The sequence below is a fragment of the Morone saxatilis genome, unplaced genomic scaffold (genome assembly GCF_004916995.1).
Source record: "Morone saxatilis isolate NCDOM2014 unplaced genomic scaffold, NCSU_SB_2.0 Contig8, whole genome shotgun sequence".
NCBI classification, from domain to species: domain Eukaryota; kingdom Metazoa; phylum Chordata; class Actinopteri; family Moronidae; genus Morone; species Morone saxatilis.
Window position 1 is genome coordinate 18,816,112 of NW_023340257.1, and position 15,011 is coordinate 18,831,122.

At 40.5% G+C, this 15,011-nt stretch overlaps 1 protein-coding gene across 5 annotated transcripts in view; it reads left to right on the plus strand.

Moving 5' to 3' along the window:
* The window catches only part of ncam1b (neural cell adhesion molecule 1b), a gene marked incomplete at its 5' end in the record, with an annotated part of 36,680 nt that extends 22,479 nt beyond the window's left edge, over positions 1 to 14,201 (plus strand). For 3 of the 5 annotated variants that reach the window (XM_035679952.1, XM_035679954.1, XM_035679955.1), the window contains 6 exon segments: positions 2,712 to 2,836; positions 3,223 to 3,403; positions 5,757 to 5,955; positions 8,347 to 8,466; positions 9,228 to 10,358; positions 12,429 to 14,201. In XM_035679952.1, coding sequence (XP_035535845.1) covers positions 2,712 to 2,836; positions 3,223 to 3,403; positions 5,757 to 5,955; positions 8,347 to 8,466; positions 9,228 to 10,358; positions 12,429 to 12,534 — 1,862 coding nt within the window. 5 annotated transcript variants of the gene reach the window in all.
* Between the last annotated feature and the right edge of the window lie 810 nt (positions 14,202 to 15,011).

Sequence of the window (15,011 nt, forward strand, 5' to 3'; positions counted from 1 at the left end):
TTTTTTTTTTTTTTTTTAGAAACTGTGACTTTGTATGGCCTGACCATAAATGCCAACTCCTCTCTGTCTGTTACCTGTTGATCCTATTTCATCCTCATGCCTTGAGTCATCCAAATATGAATATTAATTTAAGTTGTGGCTTACGACAGTATTATGAATTAACGCCAAATCTCCGCATTTCAAACGCTGCACATTTCCCCTCTGGCTCCAGCTATTTGGTGTAATTTGGGTATGTTTACATTCAGATTAAGCCCATCAGTATTTATTAATTAGCTGCCTTGCAAATTATAAAGTCTCTAAAGTCAAGAGGATAAAGCTGTTAGATGTCTGCTTCATGTTTCACATTGAGAACCCATACAGAGGAATTCCTGTTCTTGTGTTTATTAGTACGAGAAGTTTTCTTGTGACTCTTTTCCTCTACCTGTGTCTGTGTTTGTTGTCTGTTCTGTCTTTCATGTCCTCTCTTCCTCTTTCAACCTCTCACGTGTCATTTCATGTGACTGTGATTTGTGAATTGGCTTGCATGGTTCTGATGACCCCTCTCCCCCCCCCTCCACTCTGCAGAAGGTAACTTACTCTTGCAGATTTCTAAAAGAAGACTTGAATTGGAGAATCCCTCAGTTAAACAACACATTAATTGCTTCTGTGCGATCATGTAATATGCCTACCTCAATCCTATTAATCAGTCATGTAGACGTTTGCCTCAGCAGGATAAATGAGAGAGAGCCAGAGCTTTCTTCACAGTAATATGTAACAGTCAAGAGTGTTTAATATCACCATCACTTGGATAGTGTTGATAGCTCACTACCTAAAGGGATGTTACCTCTCCTCCTCATGGGTTGTGTTACTATAAATCAAGTGTGTAATAAACATAATCGATGTCTACCCCACCTACCTGCTTTGTGTTCGCTCTGGTTCTCGATCAAGAGTTTTTTAGTATTCATGCTGAGAGCAATAGCTACCCTTTGCATCGTCTCCTCCATATTGTTGATCTTTCCTAACCTTAGCCTGAATGCCATGCTTGAAAGGCTAAATCGACTAACTCTGACTAATTTAACCAAGGTTTTATAGGCAAGCAATATTTTGTGTGAGAGTGTGAATACTAATCATTACGAACCTCTTTCTTGTTGTCTGCTGGTGAGTAATACTTTAGTCAGCACTTTTCTATGCCAGGGGTACATTTGAAGAACTATTTAAACTAAAAATGAGATTTCTTTTAAAGACTAAAAATCAGAGCAGGGAAGCATGAAATGCTTTTAAGAATAAATAGTTTTTTTAATTAGGTTTGAAACACTCAGAGTTTACTAATCTGACCCCCAGAAGAATAATCTGGGAGTCAGGACAGCAAGAGTTTGGTCACCATGTCTTCATCTTTGAGCGAGAAACAACCAGGAGGTCTACTGGACCCGTATGTAATCAGCAACTCACTGATGTGGAAGAGCCAAGATGTGAAACACCTTACAAGTAATTGGAAGGATTGCGATTTCAATCCTAAATTTGACAGGAAGCCAGAGTACTGAAGCCAGAACTTAATGTAGTTACAATCATGAGCAGAATTTTAAACTAATTGTAGACAAGCTTCTTGGCTTAAACAAGAATACATTGCATCACAATAGTCAAGACTCGAGGAGACAATTCAATGGATGATTTCCTCAAGCTGTTGGAAAGGGGAAGCAGCACACTTTGGCAATGTTTCTGAATTAAAATGTAACAGGGCTATATATCTGTTTCTCAAAGATCTATTGGGATTAAAAAATTACCCACAGGTTTTCTGGAAATCATCTTTTAGATGGGAGCCTACAGAGAGTGCTGTAAAATATAAGAAAAGTCAGATTTGTGGCAAAGACGGGGACAACTTTTTTAATATAATTTACCGGCAGAAAACTAGCAGACTTCCAGGCACTGATCTCAACAAGACAAAAATACCAAATTTAAAAGTTCCCAAGGTTTCACTAAAGCATAAAGCTGGACATCATTGAGAGACGCAGTCCAGGATTGACCCCTGAGGAACTCCACAGATCACAATCAAACACTTTGTCCGCCACGGATACAAAGAAGAAAAGAAAGTAATTAGATAAATAAATCTTGTCTTGCAGTCGCCACCTGATACATTTATATTTGACTTTATTGTTGTGTGTTAGGTGTTTAACATTGATTATGGAAATCAGTGTAATGAGTTTAAGTAAGGGGGAAAATACATTAAACGTGCATTTAGTGCATTACAAGTAAGTTGTACTGCACAAACATTTCTCCCTGTGGTATTCTTTACAGGCAAACTCATGTATTACACTGGGAAATGCAAATCTTACATAAACATGTCAGTCGGTGAGAAATAACCCTTTCCCCTGAAGCCTTGTATGACACTGGGGGAATGTCAGTCCACAATTTTATGCTGACTGGATGTCACTCAGCAACTGAATCAGATAAGCATGTGGCTGTGTGTCATTTGGTAATTAGTCTGCCTTGAGACATACCATCTTGAGGCGAGCGATTAAGGAAGGTCAAGTGATTTAAAAGGACAACAATAAAGAGGCCAGTTTCAATCTTAAGAATTCAATTCCTAATCAAGGTTTTCTTTTTCTTTGCTCGTCTATTTTAAAAAAGGTACTGGTGGACTGACAGAATCTTCTCCCAGTAAAATAACCCTGTTCTCTCTGAATCTTTTAAATGAGCCTTTAAATAACCTCTGCCGTGCTCTTGTGTGCCTGTAGGGAATCCCAATCCTCCTAAACTCGAAGGGGCACTTCAACCCAAAGGCAACTCGCTCAAAATCAGCTGGATCAAGCAGGACGACGGCGGCTCGCCCATTTTACATTATCTCATCCGCTATAAACCAGTAAGTATGACAATTAGTCTGTGTCAACTAAGGCAACTACTTTGATAATTGAGTCATCATTTACGTAACCTTTTAAGCAACAATGCCCACATTTCTCTGGTTCTAGCCTTTTACATGTGAATGTTTGCTTGTTTTCTTAGTCTTTTCTGATAGTAAACTGAATATATTTAGGCTTTCTGGGAAATTCATGTATGCATGTTATTTTTCAGACATTTTATATACCAAATGATGAATCAGTTGATCGACAACTTAACTGGCAGATTAATCCTCAGTGAAAATGTTATACAAACCAAATAATTAATCCAAGAAAATAACCTGTGAAATGAAAATAATCATTAGTTGCTGCCCTAAATGCATGTACTGTATACATCTCTATCTTTCTGCAGCTACAGGAACCAGATTGGAAGCCAGAAATCCGGCTGCCCAGCGGCAGCGAGTACGTGGTTCTGAGTGCTTTGGAGTGGGACACAGAATACAGCGTCTATGTGGTGGCAGTGAATCAGAAGGGCAAGTCCAAGCCAGCAACCATGTCCTTCAGGACGTCCACAAAGCCAGAAGCCATCCCAGGTACCCTCCCTCAGGCCGCTCACACTAAGCCGGAACTAAACAGCCAGAAAACTGAGGAGCCAAACTCAAAGCTCAAAACCAGAGCGTCACATTCTATTTTTAACTCTCTAGCTCTGAAAGGTGAATGACAACTAAATAAATCTACAGAAAAAAATAGATTTCTTGGACAGCGGTGAGCCAGAAATGATTTTCCGGCTGAATTTTCTCACTTGAAAGTTTTGACAGCCCTTGCTAAATGAGCTTGAGTTTGGGCTCACAGAACTGGGACAGGCTCTTTCCACAGAGGATGAAATGATTTCCTCTGAATGACTGTAGTTTTTCTTTAGCTTTGTTTACTGTTAAACTAGCATCTAGAGTGGATGGTTTGTCCCTGTGCGGAAGCAGCCTTTAAATTGACCCCTGATAACCGCTGATTAACTCGTACCTCCAGGTCTTAACTGCAGCTGAAGGTTTTTTACCAACCGTACAAAAACCACACAGCTTGTCAGAGTCCCTTTAGGTGCTAGACACTGCCGAGTGCTTTGCTGAAACATTGCAACAGACCATTATGTCTTCCTTTCACTTCTTTTCTAATTCATTTTCCAAACTAAAGCATTTCCCACTCACCCACCACTGAGTCACCATCTAGCCAACATGGTGTAGTTTTCCCCTTTTGTGCTGTGCTTTTGCTTTGATGTGTTGCTGTATTTGTTTTCCTCCCTCAATACAAGAAATCAGTTTCTTTTTTTTCCTTTTTTTTTTTCGCTTTTGGTTTTCAGACCTGACACATTTTCACTTTCTCTCTTCTTCTGTTTTCCCCACCCTTCTCTTTTTTTCCTCTTTGTTTCCCTTCATTTCCCCCCCTCCTCTTCCTTTATTCTCTTTACCCCTCTCTCTCTCTTTATCCCCTCTCTCAATGTTCCTGCTCTCTTGCCTGGTCCTGGACATTGGTGTGGTGGACCGCGTGAACATTTTCGCCCCGACCTGTGTGCATTTTGGTGTGTTCGGGGTTGTGCTGCCCCCCTCCATCAGCCACTCAGGGCTGTTCATCTGTGACATACACTTTGGTATCACTCATCTTGTCCCTCATCACTGTACTCCTGCTCTCATAGTTTTCGTGGGGGGAATTCACACCATAACTGTAGAGGAGAGCTTGCCTTTCTCTGGCCTGGCTGTCTCTCTGGACACTTTCACTCCTTGAAAACAGACTTTGTCCATGGCAGACGTGTCTCTGTTATGGGTGAGAAAAGGGTGCCGTGTAGCTTCAGAACAGACCAGACAGACGTGTTGAACCAAAGGCAGTGGAAATCCTCCGCCTCCTACAGATTCACTCTGCTCAGCATTAGCACAGCTAGTCATCAGTACTAGACAACTGAGAGGAGTGCCAGTTTACCATAATGAACAATAGTGGAATTGAAAGGTCGTATTAAAAAAATAGCACTTAGAACAGAATAAAGGCTGAGTGCTGGGCCTGTCCGTTTACATAAAACACTATTATATTCTTTTAATCGCTCACAAAATTCTGGGTATGTACTGTAAAGGTTTGTAACATTAACGTTTACATGATTGAAAACAGATACACCTAACTGAAAAATGTTTGTAATAATAATATTGGAACACTTTGACAAGCTGTATACAGAATTATCATAAGGAAAGTGTTATTTTTGTGATGATTACTAAGACAAATGTTCAGATATTTCTTATGCATGTAGTGTGTATCAATTATCATTCAAAAATACCTGTTTTTATACATTTATATTGGAGGTGCTTGACTCAGCTGCATTTTATTCTTTTGCAAATCTTGAGTAGTAATTATTGGTATTAAAGAGTTAAATTTATTTAGAAACAGGATATTTTTCTGCAGTCTAAAGTTATAATTATAATAGACTTTACACAGACTGTGAACATACATCATAGCCTTTTGTGATATTATAAAAAGTGTTATGTTAATTTTGTCCACAACATTTCTGGGTGACTAGCATCGCAGTGTAAGCTTTGGTTTGCTCTTCTTTCTAATACCAAATAAATGGGATGAACATATATATATTTTATATCTTTTTTTAAGGTCTGTCTTTGTCTTTTTAAGGACAACAATTTGCATATAAATCAACCTCATATTTAAAATTAAGTTGTATAAACACTTTAACACAAGTCAGACAGCAGTCTGCACAAACACATCACACTGCATCTAAATTCATGCTGAGACAACTAGAACGTAACAGGGCTCGTAGCAGGTGAGTTGTTTCTGTTTTATGGAACTATTTGTGGTTACAGTAGCATAGCAACACGTTATTCAGTTGTTCATGGCTGTTTCTATAAAACTGTCGCGCTACAGTTGTTCAGCACTCTCCCTATCTTGTCTCCTGTCTGGCAGATTTGGGTGATGAGGCAGCACTCTCCATGGGCATCATGATCTGGGCAGGGATCCTTGTTGTAGTATTTGTACTCCTGCTGCTGGCTGTGGATGTCACCTGTTACTTTGTCAACAAGTGTGGCCTCATAATGTGCCTCTGCGGCAAATCCGGCACCGGGACTAAAGGACACCACTTGGAGGAGGGCAAGGCAGCTTTCATGTGAGTATCTGTGAAAACAATTGCATGCAGTTCAACAATCTTTCAAATAGTTACATTTGGCCAGATTTAAATTAAGGTTTAATTATCCTGTAGGTTTTATTTATGAAAGTCTTCATATATGCGCCTTATTTTCACAGGCTAGTGATATGCACGCTGTCAAAGCTGCTCTAATCAATATTTCTCTAACAGTGGATCAGCTGACTGTGTGTAAGGTGACACTTGCAGCGACAAACACTGAGAACTCGCGGCTCACATCAGCTTTACAGAGCTTTTTATCAGCTTTCTAATGATTGATTTGTTTTTAGTTTTGTTTCAGTCCTCCTGCTTTTATCAGTGTTGTTCCCAGTTGCAGCAGAAAGCTGTTTTTACCAAACAAGTTCTGATAAACACACTACCTGACAGGTAAACAGCCAAACTGCCAAACAGCAGACAAAGTTAGTGACAGTGGTGCGTTTAGCAGCGAAAAAGACAAGTGTTTCTTTCAGATTGCATTTAGACCAAAAGCTCAAGACTCCTTTTTTTTTTTTTTTTACTAACTCCCTATATCATACTGTAAGACTACGTGGGGTACGCATGGTAAAAAGAACGACGTGTACCAGTACGCGCAGTCTCATCACACGTGGGTTTTTACACATTTGGAAACCTGCGTGGAAAGTGGCATAAGTACACTTTTTGTGTGTACGCATGGTTTATAACTGGCCCCAGGTGTAAATTCAAAGGTCTATGGATCGGATGTCATTACCCAGATAATGTTTCCAGATACAGATCACAAAAGATGGCCAGAAACACAACTTCAAATCAATGCTAATGTTGCTAAGTGTCTGCTGGATGTGTAAATAGGCAACTGTTTGCTAAAATATTAGCCATAACAACTTCAATAGAGGATTTCTGTGTTGTGTTTATAGCTTGTTGTACTGCTCCAACATGGCAACAAATAAATAAATGAATGCAAGTTAAAATATTTCCAGCTTTGAAGATATGGAGACAGGACGGTGACTGTAAAATTTGGCATCCAAAAAAATTGGCATTGAAAACAAAACCAGTACTGAAAAAAGAAACATTGGCATTGCAAACATTTGCTATCGAAACAGTTGTATGACATGAACAAATATTGCACTGAAAAATAAACTAAATTAATAAATAAAATCTTAAAATGTATTTTTTATTTGGGATTTCTTTGTATTTTTCAATGAATCAAGTAGGAGTGTGGTTTGCATATAATTTGTCATATCGGCGCATACTGGAGAGTACGTCTTTTTCTTTACTAAAGCTCCTGTCACTGGGAACTTCCACGTTGCATGTGAATAAACATTAAATGCCAGAGAAAAATAACAGTACTTTTACTTGCGCGTTTGGAATTGAATTTGATGCATTGCAAAATACAAAAATCCCAATAAATAATAAGATTTAATTATTTTAATTAGGTTATTTTTTCAGTGGCCAATACTTGTTTTAATGGACCAATAACAACTGTTTTTCAATCAATACAAATGTTTCAATGCCAATGTTTCTTTTTTCAGTACTGGTCTTGTTTTCAATGCCAATGTTTTTTTGGGATGCCAAATTTTAGAGTCACCGTCCTGGCTCCATATGAAGAAGAATGACTAAATATAGATGATTTTTGTTTCGTTGAAGTTTTAAAAAAAAAGCACCTTGCGATGCTCTTTGCAATGTTATGAGTAAGCAATCTGTGATGTTAAATGTCTTCCAGGCACTGCTCTTTTAGATGAAGTTGTTCTAATTTATCTTTTTGTTGTTTACTTTTTGCCTAAGTCTGCTGTACTTTCTACTTAAATTAATGACTTCCTACATTCCCCAGAAGGCCTTTCAAGGACTGACATTGAAGATGATAAAGAATTTTAGCTGAAGGTTTTATGTTTAGGCTGATAAAGGAAGAGATAACTGGCAGAGGGTTTTCCATTAGGAGAAACTGAGAGCTGTGCCTCTTGAGCAAAATCAACATGTCTTGTGACAGCAGTGCATTATGGTCTGCTCAGTCAGTATCCACAGGAACAGGAAAAATGCACAAATCAATATAATGGGTCCATAAATGAGATGAAGTTTTTAGAGTGGATTTCTCCTCCAGTGAAAATATGAAGGATGCCGGGTTTAAGTGAAGCACCGAACAAATACTCTCATGTGCACAATAAGGCAGTTTTGAATCAATTGAGTGGGAGGTTGCGTCGTGTATTGATTTGTGCCACATTTCATGCTACTGGTTTCACTAAAATACAGCCACATGCATTTCTTCCCACGAGTTAGCGGACTCAAAATTTGACGCTGACTCAGTTGAACAGGTAAACCATTCACATAATCACCGTCTCCTGCTCGTGTCCCCTTACTGCTCATACTGGAAGACACGATAAAGAGCTTTGTCTCTCTATCCAACAGGAAAGATGAGTCCAAAGAGCCAATAGTGGAAGTCAGGACAGAGGACGAGTGCACAGCCAATCATAACGCAGCGGGACCGACGACAGAACCCAATGAAACCACACCTCTCACAGAGCCAGAGTGAGTAAAAACTCCATACGTACAGCACACAGCATTTTTACTGCTCAAGTCTTTTATAGCTGTTGTGCATTGCACTCCACTTCAAAGAATAATTACCTTATTCAACAGGACAAAATCTGACCCTTGAAATTACTGAAAAGTTCAGGTCATTCTTGAGTGGAGTCCACTGAACTGTGTTGCTTTTCTGTTTTTATTCCCTTTGAGAGGGATTACTGCAATTTGTGTTTCTTCTCCAGCCTTTGGAGATTTTCTGTCTCAGTGTATCAAGGTTGAAGCAATACCAGTTAAAGACACAGAAAGGCATTTGTCCTCTTGAGTGTGGTCAACTCATATGAAGCCATTTGACAACCACAGCAAGCCGTTGTCTCGCATCAGCAGTCTGGAAAAATTAGATGATATCGTATGAGATTGTCACTGGTACTGTTTAACCCTTATAGGTGGTTCTGCGTGGTGCTGTAGTTTTTCTGCAGGAAGAGTGGTGCTTTTTTTTAAGAACTTTCCTAGTCAGTGTACTCCATGTTGGTGTGTGTATGGGATGTATCCTTTAAATGTTCACTCACAGCATGACGCCCTCTTTTTCTGTGTTTCTTTTTCTCACTAGGCTTTAATAGTTGCTTTTTTTTAGTTGCTTTGTTTTATGTTTGTGTAAATTTTGAAAACCAACTAATCCCTCTGCATGCTCTTGTCCGGGCCACCCTTCCTCTGTCACAGTCACCCTGGTGTCTAGTCTGTGTGTCTCTGTTCTCTCCCTGCTCTCTCAGGCTGGCGGCTTACACTGCTGCTCCGGCACTGGACACGCTCTCCTCCATAGCCACCAACTCTGACACAGCCACTGCAACAATTGACCCCGCTCAGGACAGCCCCTCTAGCGAGACCACTACCCTCACTTGTAGCCTGTCTACCCCTGCCAACGACCCCTCAGAACCCTCACCCACCCCTAGCCCAGCTCCGGCCCCGACTCCAGAGTCGAACACCGCCCCGCCGACTCCGCTCATCACCACCTCCGCCGTCGAAGCTAAAATGGCCCCGTTAGTAGAACAAAGAGGAAGTAACAGCCCGGAAGAACAGGAGAAAATAACCACTCCTCCTCCACCTGAACGGACTAAAGTTCAAAAAGCGGGGGCGCCGATACCACCGAAGCGTAGACACTCTCCTAAACTTGCCGCTCTGAATGCTAAAGGTAGCCCCCCTGTATCTCCGCTGGTTGCGTCTTCTCCATCGTCCTCTCCCACTCTCGACACCAAGAAACCTGCTCCGAGCCCACCGGTCAAGAAGCTACCCATAAAGCCACACGACGTAGCCTTAGACATCGAGACGCCAGCACAAACTGCCTCCACTCTAGCAACCACTGCCCCTCCAAAACCAGATGCTGATTCAAATCCAACTGCCCCAAATCCCAGTGCGTACAGCCTTACTGCCTTTGACACAAATAATAAACCTGCTGCCCAGCTTGTCGATGAAAACATATCCACTGCCAAAGATGCTGCAACTAGCTCTCCTTCAGTCATCCACAATACTCTTAAAGTCCTGGATGCTGAAGAATCTGCTCCTCTGGTTTCAGATGTCCCCTCCCCTCTACCCATTACTCCCATTTCTTTTATTCCTGCCCCTGGCGGTCTCGAGGCGCCGGCCTCAAATGATTTCCTCACATCGGGGTCCGACACCTATGACTTACTTACCTCAGCCGTGGGACCCAAAAATGCGGATTTAGAGTTAGCGCTGACAAACGGGACAGAGAGACCCTACCGGCCCCCCGCAGACCTTATTAGCTTAGAGAGCCCGCCCTCTGCCCCCTCTATGGCCAATGGAGACGGAGCAGACCTCCCCCCCTCAGGCCCAGTTCTGGAGGCATCAGAGACTCTGGCCAAGACTGCTCCTCCTGTCAACGATGAGTACGGCTCCCTCTAGAGGTTTATCTGTGTGTTTGTGTGTGTGTGTGTGTGTGTGTGTGTGTGCGAGTGTGTAACTTGTATGCCCATTCATTCACCACCGCATCTTGCCATTGACCACACAATATGAAATATTGTAATGGTAAACTGTGGTAATGACATTGGGATAAGTATTAGTAAGATGTTGTGGATTGTGACAGACGAGTGACATGATGGTTCTGTTTTTTTTATGCCTGTGTGTACCAGTTCTCCATTGTGGGGTCTCCAGTTTTGCAACATTCACTACAAGAATAGTTGAGCCCCTTTCAGACATGCACCTCGTTACATAAATGTCACATTGACAGTAATATTTCTGTAAAGCTTGGTACAAGTCTGAATTAAATTAAAGCTGCTAATATGCTTCATCTCTCTCTGTCTCTCTCTCTCATAAATACCTTCCAGGAGAGGCCGTTTCAAAGTGTGCACACCGCTTTCCCCGTGTTTATACTAGAGCCCACCAATACTAGTTTAATTACTGGTATGGCAGCCGATATAGGGAATTTTTTAGTTGACTATGCAAAGGTTATTTAGCATATACACTGTCAATCAATTCTAGTTGACACTGCTTCTTCTCTTACTCGGTGCTACTTGTATTGCTCTGTATTGTAAAACACAGTGCACTCTGCTGGATGAAGTTTGCAGGGGCACAAAAATATTACAACAAGAATTGTGCATTATAAACTTTTAATATATGTCTGCAATAGGCCAATATCAGCCAATTATATAGGTTGGGCCCTAATGTCTAAGATTATTGCATCTCACCCCTCTCTAAGACAGCTTTTCATCCTGTCTTTGTGGCTATACAGAACAGGTATACACACATTGTAAGGTGGTCGACCCTAACATAAAAGCTGCAGCTGCACAGTTAAATGCACGTAACAAATGTATCACTGAATCTCTTATGTACAAAGAACATTTAATCAGTTTAATAAACCAGAAAACACTGTCATTGAACTTGAATTATAGTTCTTTAGGTTAATGAGGAGACTTTTCTCCTCCATCTATAAGAGTACATTTTTTTTGACTTGACAAAATACTTCAAATAGATCAACAATAGTCAGACCTGCAGTCTCCCACCCTAAAGGTTCGACTTTGCCCAAAACACTTAAAGTCTGAACGAATAGTAATTAAACAGTCCCAACTTGACATATTGTCATTGTAAAATAGTCAAGAGAACTCTCTGAGAAATGATGAAATTGAGAACATTTATTGAGCATCCCCCCTTGCTCACGGTGGTCGTTAATTATGCCTTCAACAGGAAAATACGTTTTAAAATCAATCACTGAAGCAGCCTGTTGATATCATTACTTTCCAACTCCGTGCTGCCACTACTCCCTGTTGTGCAGCAGATGGCAATACCGCACAAGCATTGTGGCTTTTTTCCATCCCAGTCCTGTCACACCTATTACACCTATTACACCTATGCATGTCTGAATGATAAAACAGTATCAACACACCGATGAATGCAGCAATGTTATGTGTTCCATGTCTGAAAGGGGCTTTATTTTAACGACAAAATGTTTTGTCTCAGGCAGTAAGTGTTTGCCTCTGAATGTTGAATGTTGCTGAAATCCTCACCAACTCTGCAGCTCTGCTATACACAGCAGAGGCTGGATGATGGTGTTTTCCTGCCCTGAACTGCAGAAGAGGAGCTGCAGGCAGATACTAGAAACTGTGCTTCACTGCTTTAAGATGAACATGGATATCACATACTGCAGGCCCCGGGCGCATTTACTGTGCCATCATAGTCTCTTCTGAAGTAGAGCTAAGCTGATTCATTGATCATATTTGATAAACACTGTTTGCTTTAGATCAGGAAGGCTAGTCCGGCTATGGTTTAAATTTGATCTGACTGTCGTCAAGGTGGTGAAGAAATATGTAAAAAGACCTCTAAATACTAAGTGTCTTCTTACATATTGGGTGAAGACGTCTTTGAGAATAAATTGTTAAGATTGTGTTCAACTAAACTGTTTGTTTTCTCCCCCGAGATGACCGGATTTCTAATTTTACACGTTCTCGTTTTTTCCATTGCAGGAAGATTTTCTCTGATGAGAAAGGCAAACTGGAGGAGGCCCTGACGGAGATCACTGCAGAACACAAGAGTGTCATACAGACAAATACCACCGAGAGCAAAGCATGATGGGCCGGGGGAAACCCCAGCCCAACCCAAAACATTTTTCGCAGCAGCATTGAGCGAGAAACACTGCAGGAGTTTTGATTTCCAGTGCCCTTAACTACATATTTAAAACAACACACATGTGTCGATTGGTTACAGCGCACTTTGACTGTGCTTTCATTTCTGGTTTCATTCATGAAATGTTTACTACACCCAAGGAGTTTATCTTTAGGTCATAAGAGATTTATTTTATTTTTTTATTGTTATTTTATTTAACCAGTCAGGACGATTGAGAACAATCTCTTATTACAATGATCGCTTGGTAAATATATGAAATTAGACTCTACTTTCTATTGTGCTTATAGTTTGAATTGCAATCGCATACAAGTCTTGAATTATGAGAAATGTAAAAAAAAAAAAAAAAAATCTGACTCTATATATAGAAATTATTTTTCTTATTTTCATGTTCAACTGTTCAAATGTGAAACTGTTTGAATTTATTTTTTTTTTTGTTTGGACTTAATTTGTGGGCTAGTCTCATTGAATAGCTTGTTCTGCATGTCTGACCTGCAAGTGGTTGTAAAGTTTTGTTTACAAGGTTTATGTTTTCACTTTGTCTGTTACAGGGATGTGTCATCTCTCACAGATACGCTGGCATTGATTTAACACAGGCCCCAGTTCAATGTTTGGATTACAACCATATTTGCTATGGTGATAAAAATACAGGATTAACCCACAGCCAGCTGCAGGGGAAAAGAGACCGACGGAGAATCACACAGACTGTGTGCATGATCAGATCAGATCTGACCCATTTTATGATCAAATGTATTCAGTCTGTCACTGCCTTACCACAGTGTTAGTTCAAAATATTCATTAATAATGTGTATTTGATTAAAAAAGGCAACTCACTGAACACAAACCGACAAAAAAAGAAAAAAAGCCAGCAGAACTGCTGATTCTCAGCCAAGGGTTGAAGAACCGTGAATCAAGCGAATGTCGTATGATCTTGCGCTAAATATACGCCACGTATTTGTTTAGGGGGCAACAACTACAATAACTATTGTTTCTTCCTCACATTAAAGCAGATCAAAGGTCTGGCTTCGTACTTTGAGTTGTGACTTTGAAGCAAAAAATAAAGAAGCCTTTTTGTACTATTTAAAAACTACAAAAGATTTATTTTCCATTTCCTGCCTGCAAGCTTGTGCACTGTGCCTGTGTGTCAGTAGATTGTCTTGTCATCAGTTCCTATGATAATCTGCATAGCTTTGTCGTGAGAGATTTAGCCGATTCTTTTTTTATTTAATATATTGTATTACTAGAAGAAAAAGTATGATAAATGGACTAATGTGGTCATTATAACACGTGTAGTGTATAAAACTGTCCGTCTCTGGTCACAGCACTATATATCGCCAGCTATAGTGAAGGAAGGTGTTTTGAGCCTTGGCATGAATTCAGTCAGTACTTCATAACGTATAACTACGAGGCAGATAGACGTGCCCATGTTTGTTTGGGGTAAATAGTTCTCATATTGATTTAATGAGTGTTACCTTTTGGGGCTTGTTCTGGCATTATACACTGTTTTTATTTTTCTCCCCCCAGTTGTTATTCAAGTGTTCTGTAATGTGGTCTTTGAATTTTTCTTTTTTTTTTTAAGTTTTTGTCTTTTTGTACAAAAATCACTCACCAAGAGCGACTGCTTGACAAGTTGAGGATACCGCCGGCAGGAAGCAGGGTGGTCCACCTGAAACAGGAGATCAAACGTTTTTTAAAAAAGCTTTAGATAACAGATGTAATGCCAAGAGAAGTGAATAAAGATTTAAAGTATATAAAGAAAGAGACGAGCTTTACTCATGCCTGTTACCCAGAACCCCACCGTTGATCCGTCCAGCCTCCTGGATGCTCGCCTTTGTTTTATTGGGTCAAACTCAGCAAAATATCTGTTTGCTAGAGTCTGAGTGTAACGCAATTTACAAATATAAGAATGAGTTTCCGAATCTAATGTTTGTCCTGGCATTTTGTCCCATTAGTTTTCATTACTTTTCCGTTTTTTTTTGTTTTTTGCCCCCCCTTCCAAACCAAAACAACCATGATCTGTTCTTTCGATAAAGCTTGTAGTCATGACATTATCGTACACAGCTAGATGGCAGTAAACGCCCACATTATTTGGATTCCGCCCTCTGTTGTTTTCTTCGCCAGTGTTCATCCGGACACCACAGGACTCATTAAGAAAGGTTACAGCCACTGCAAACAGGTTTATGTTGGGCCTGGAAAACTTCCCTCCGGGGCCTACGGCGTGTCCAGATAAGCACGGAGGAATGGGAGGGGACGGACGGGGGGCAAAACCACGTGTTATCATAACGCATGGTTTTGTGCAAGGAGTAAGAGTTAATACCTTCCCAGGCTAAGATGCTCAAGTATCTGCTAGGTACCCTAGTGAGGGGGCTTGATATTCTTCAGCTGTGTTCATCCCCCAACCTTTCGGTACTCTTAATGTACTGACC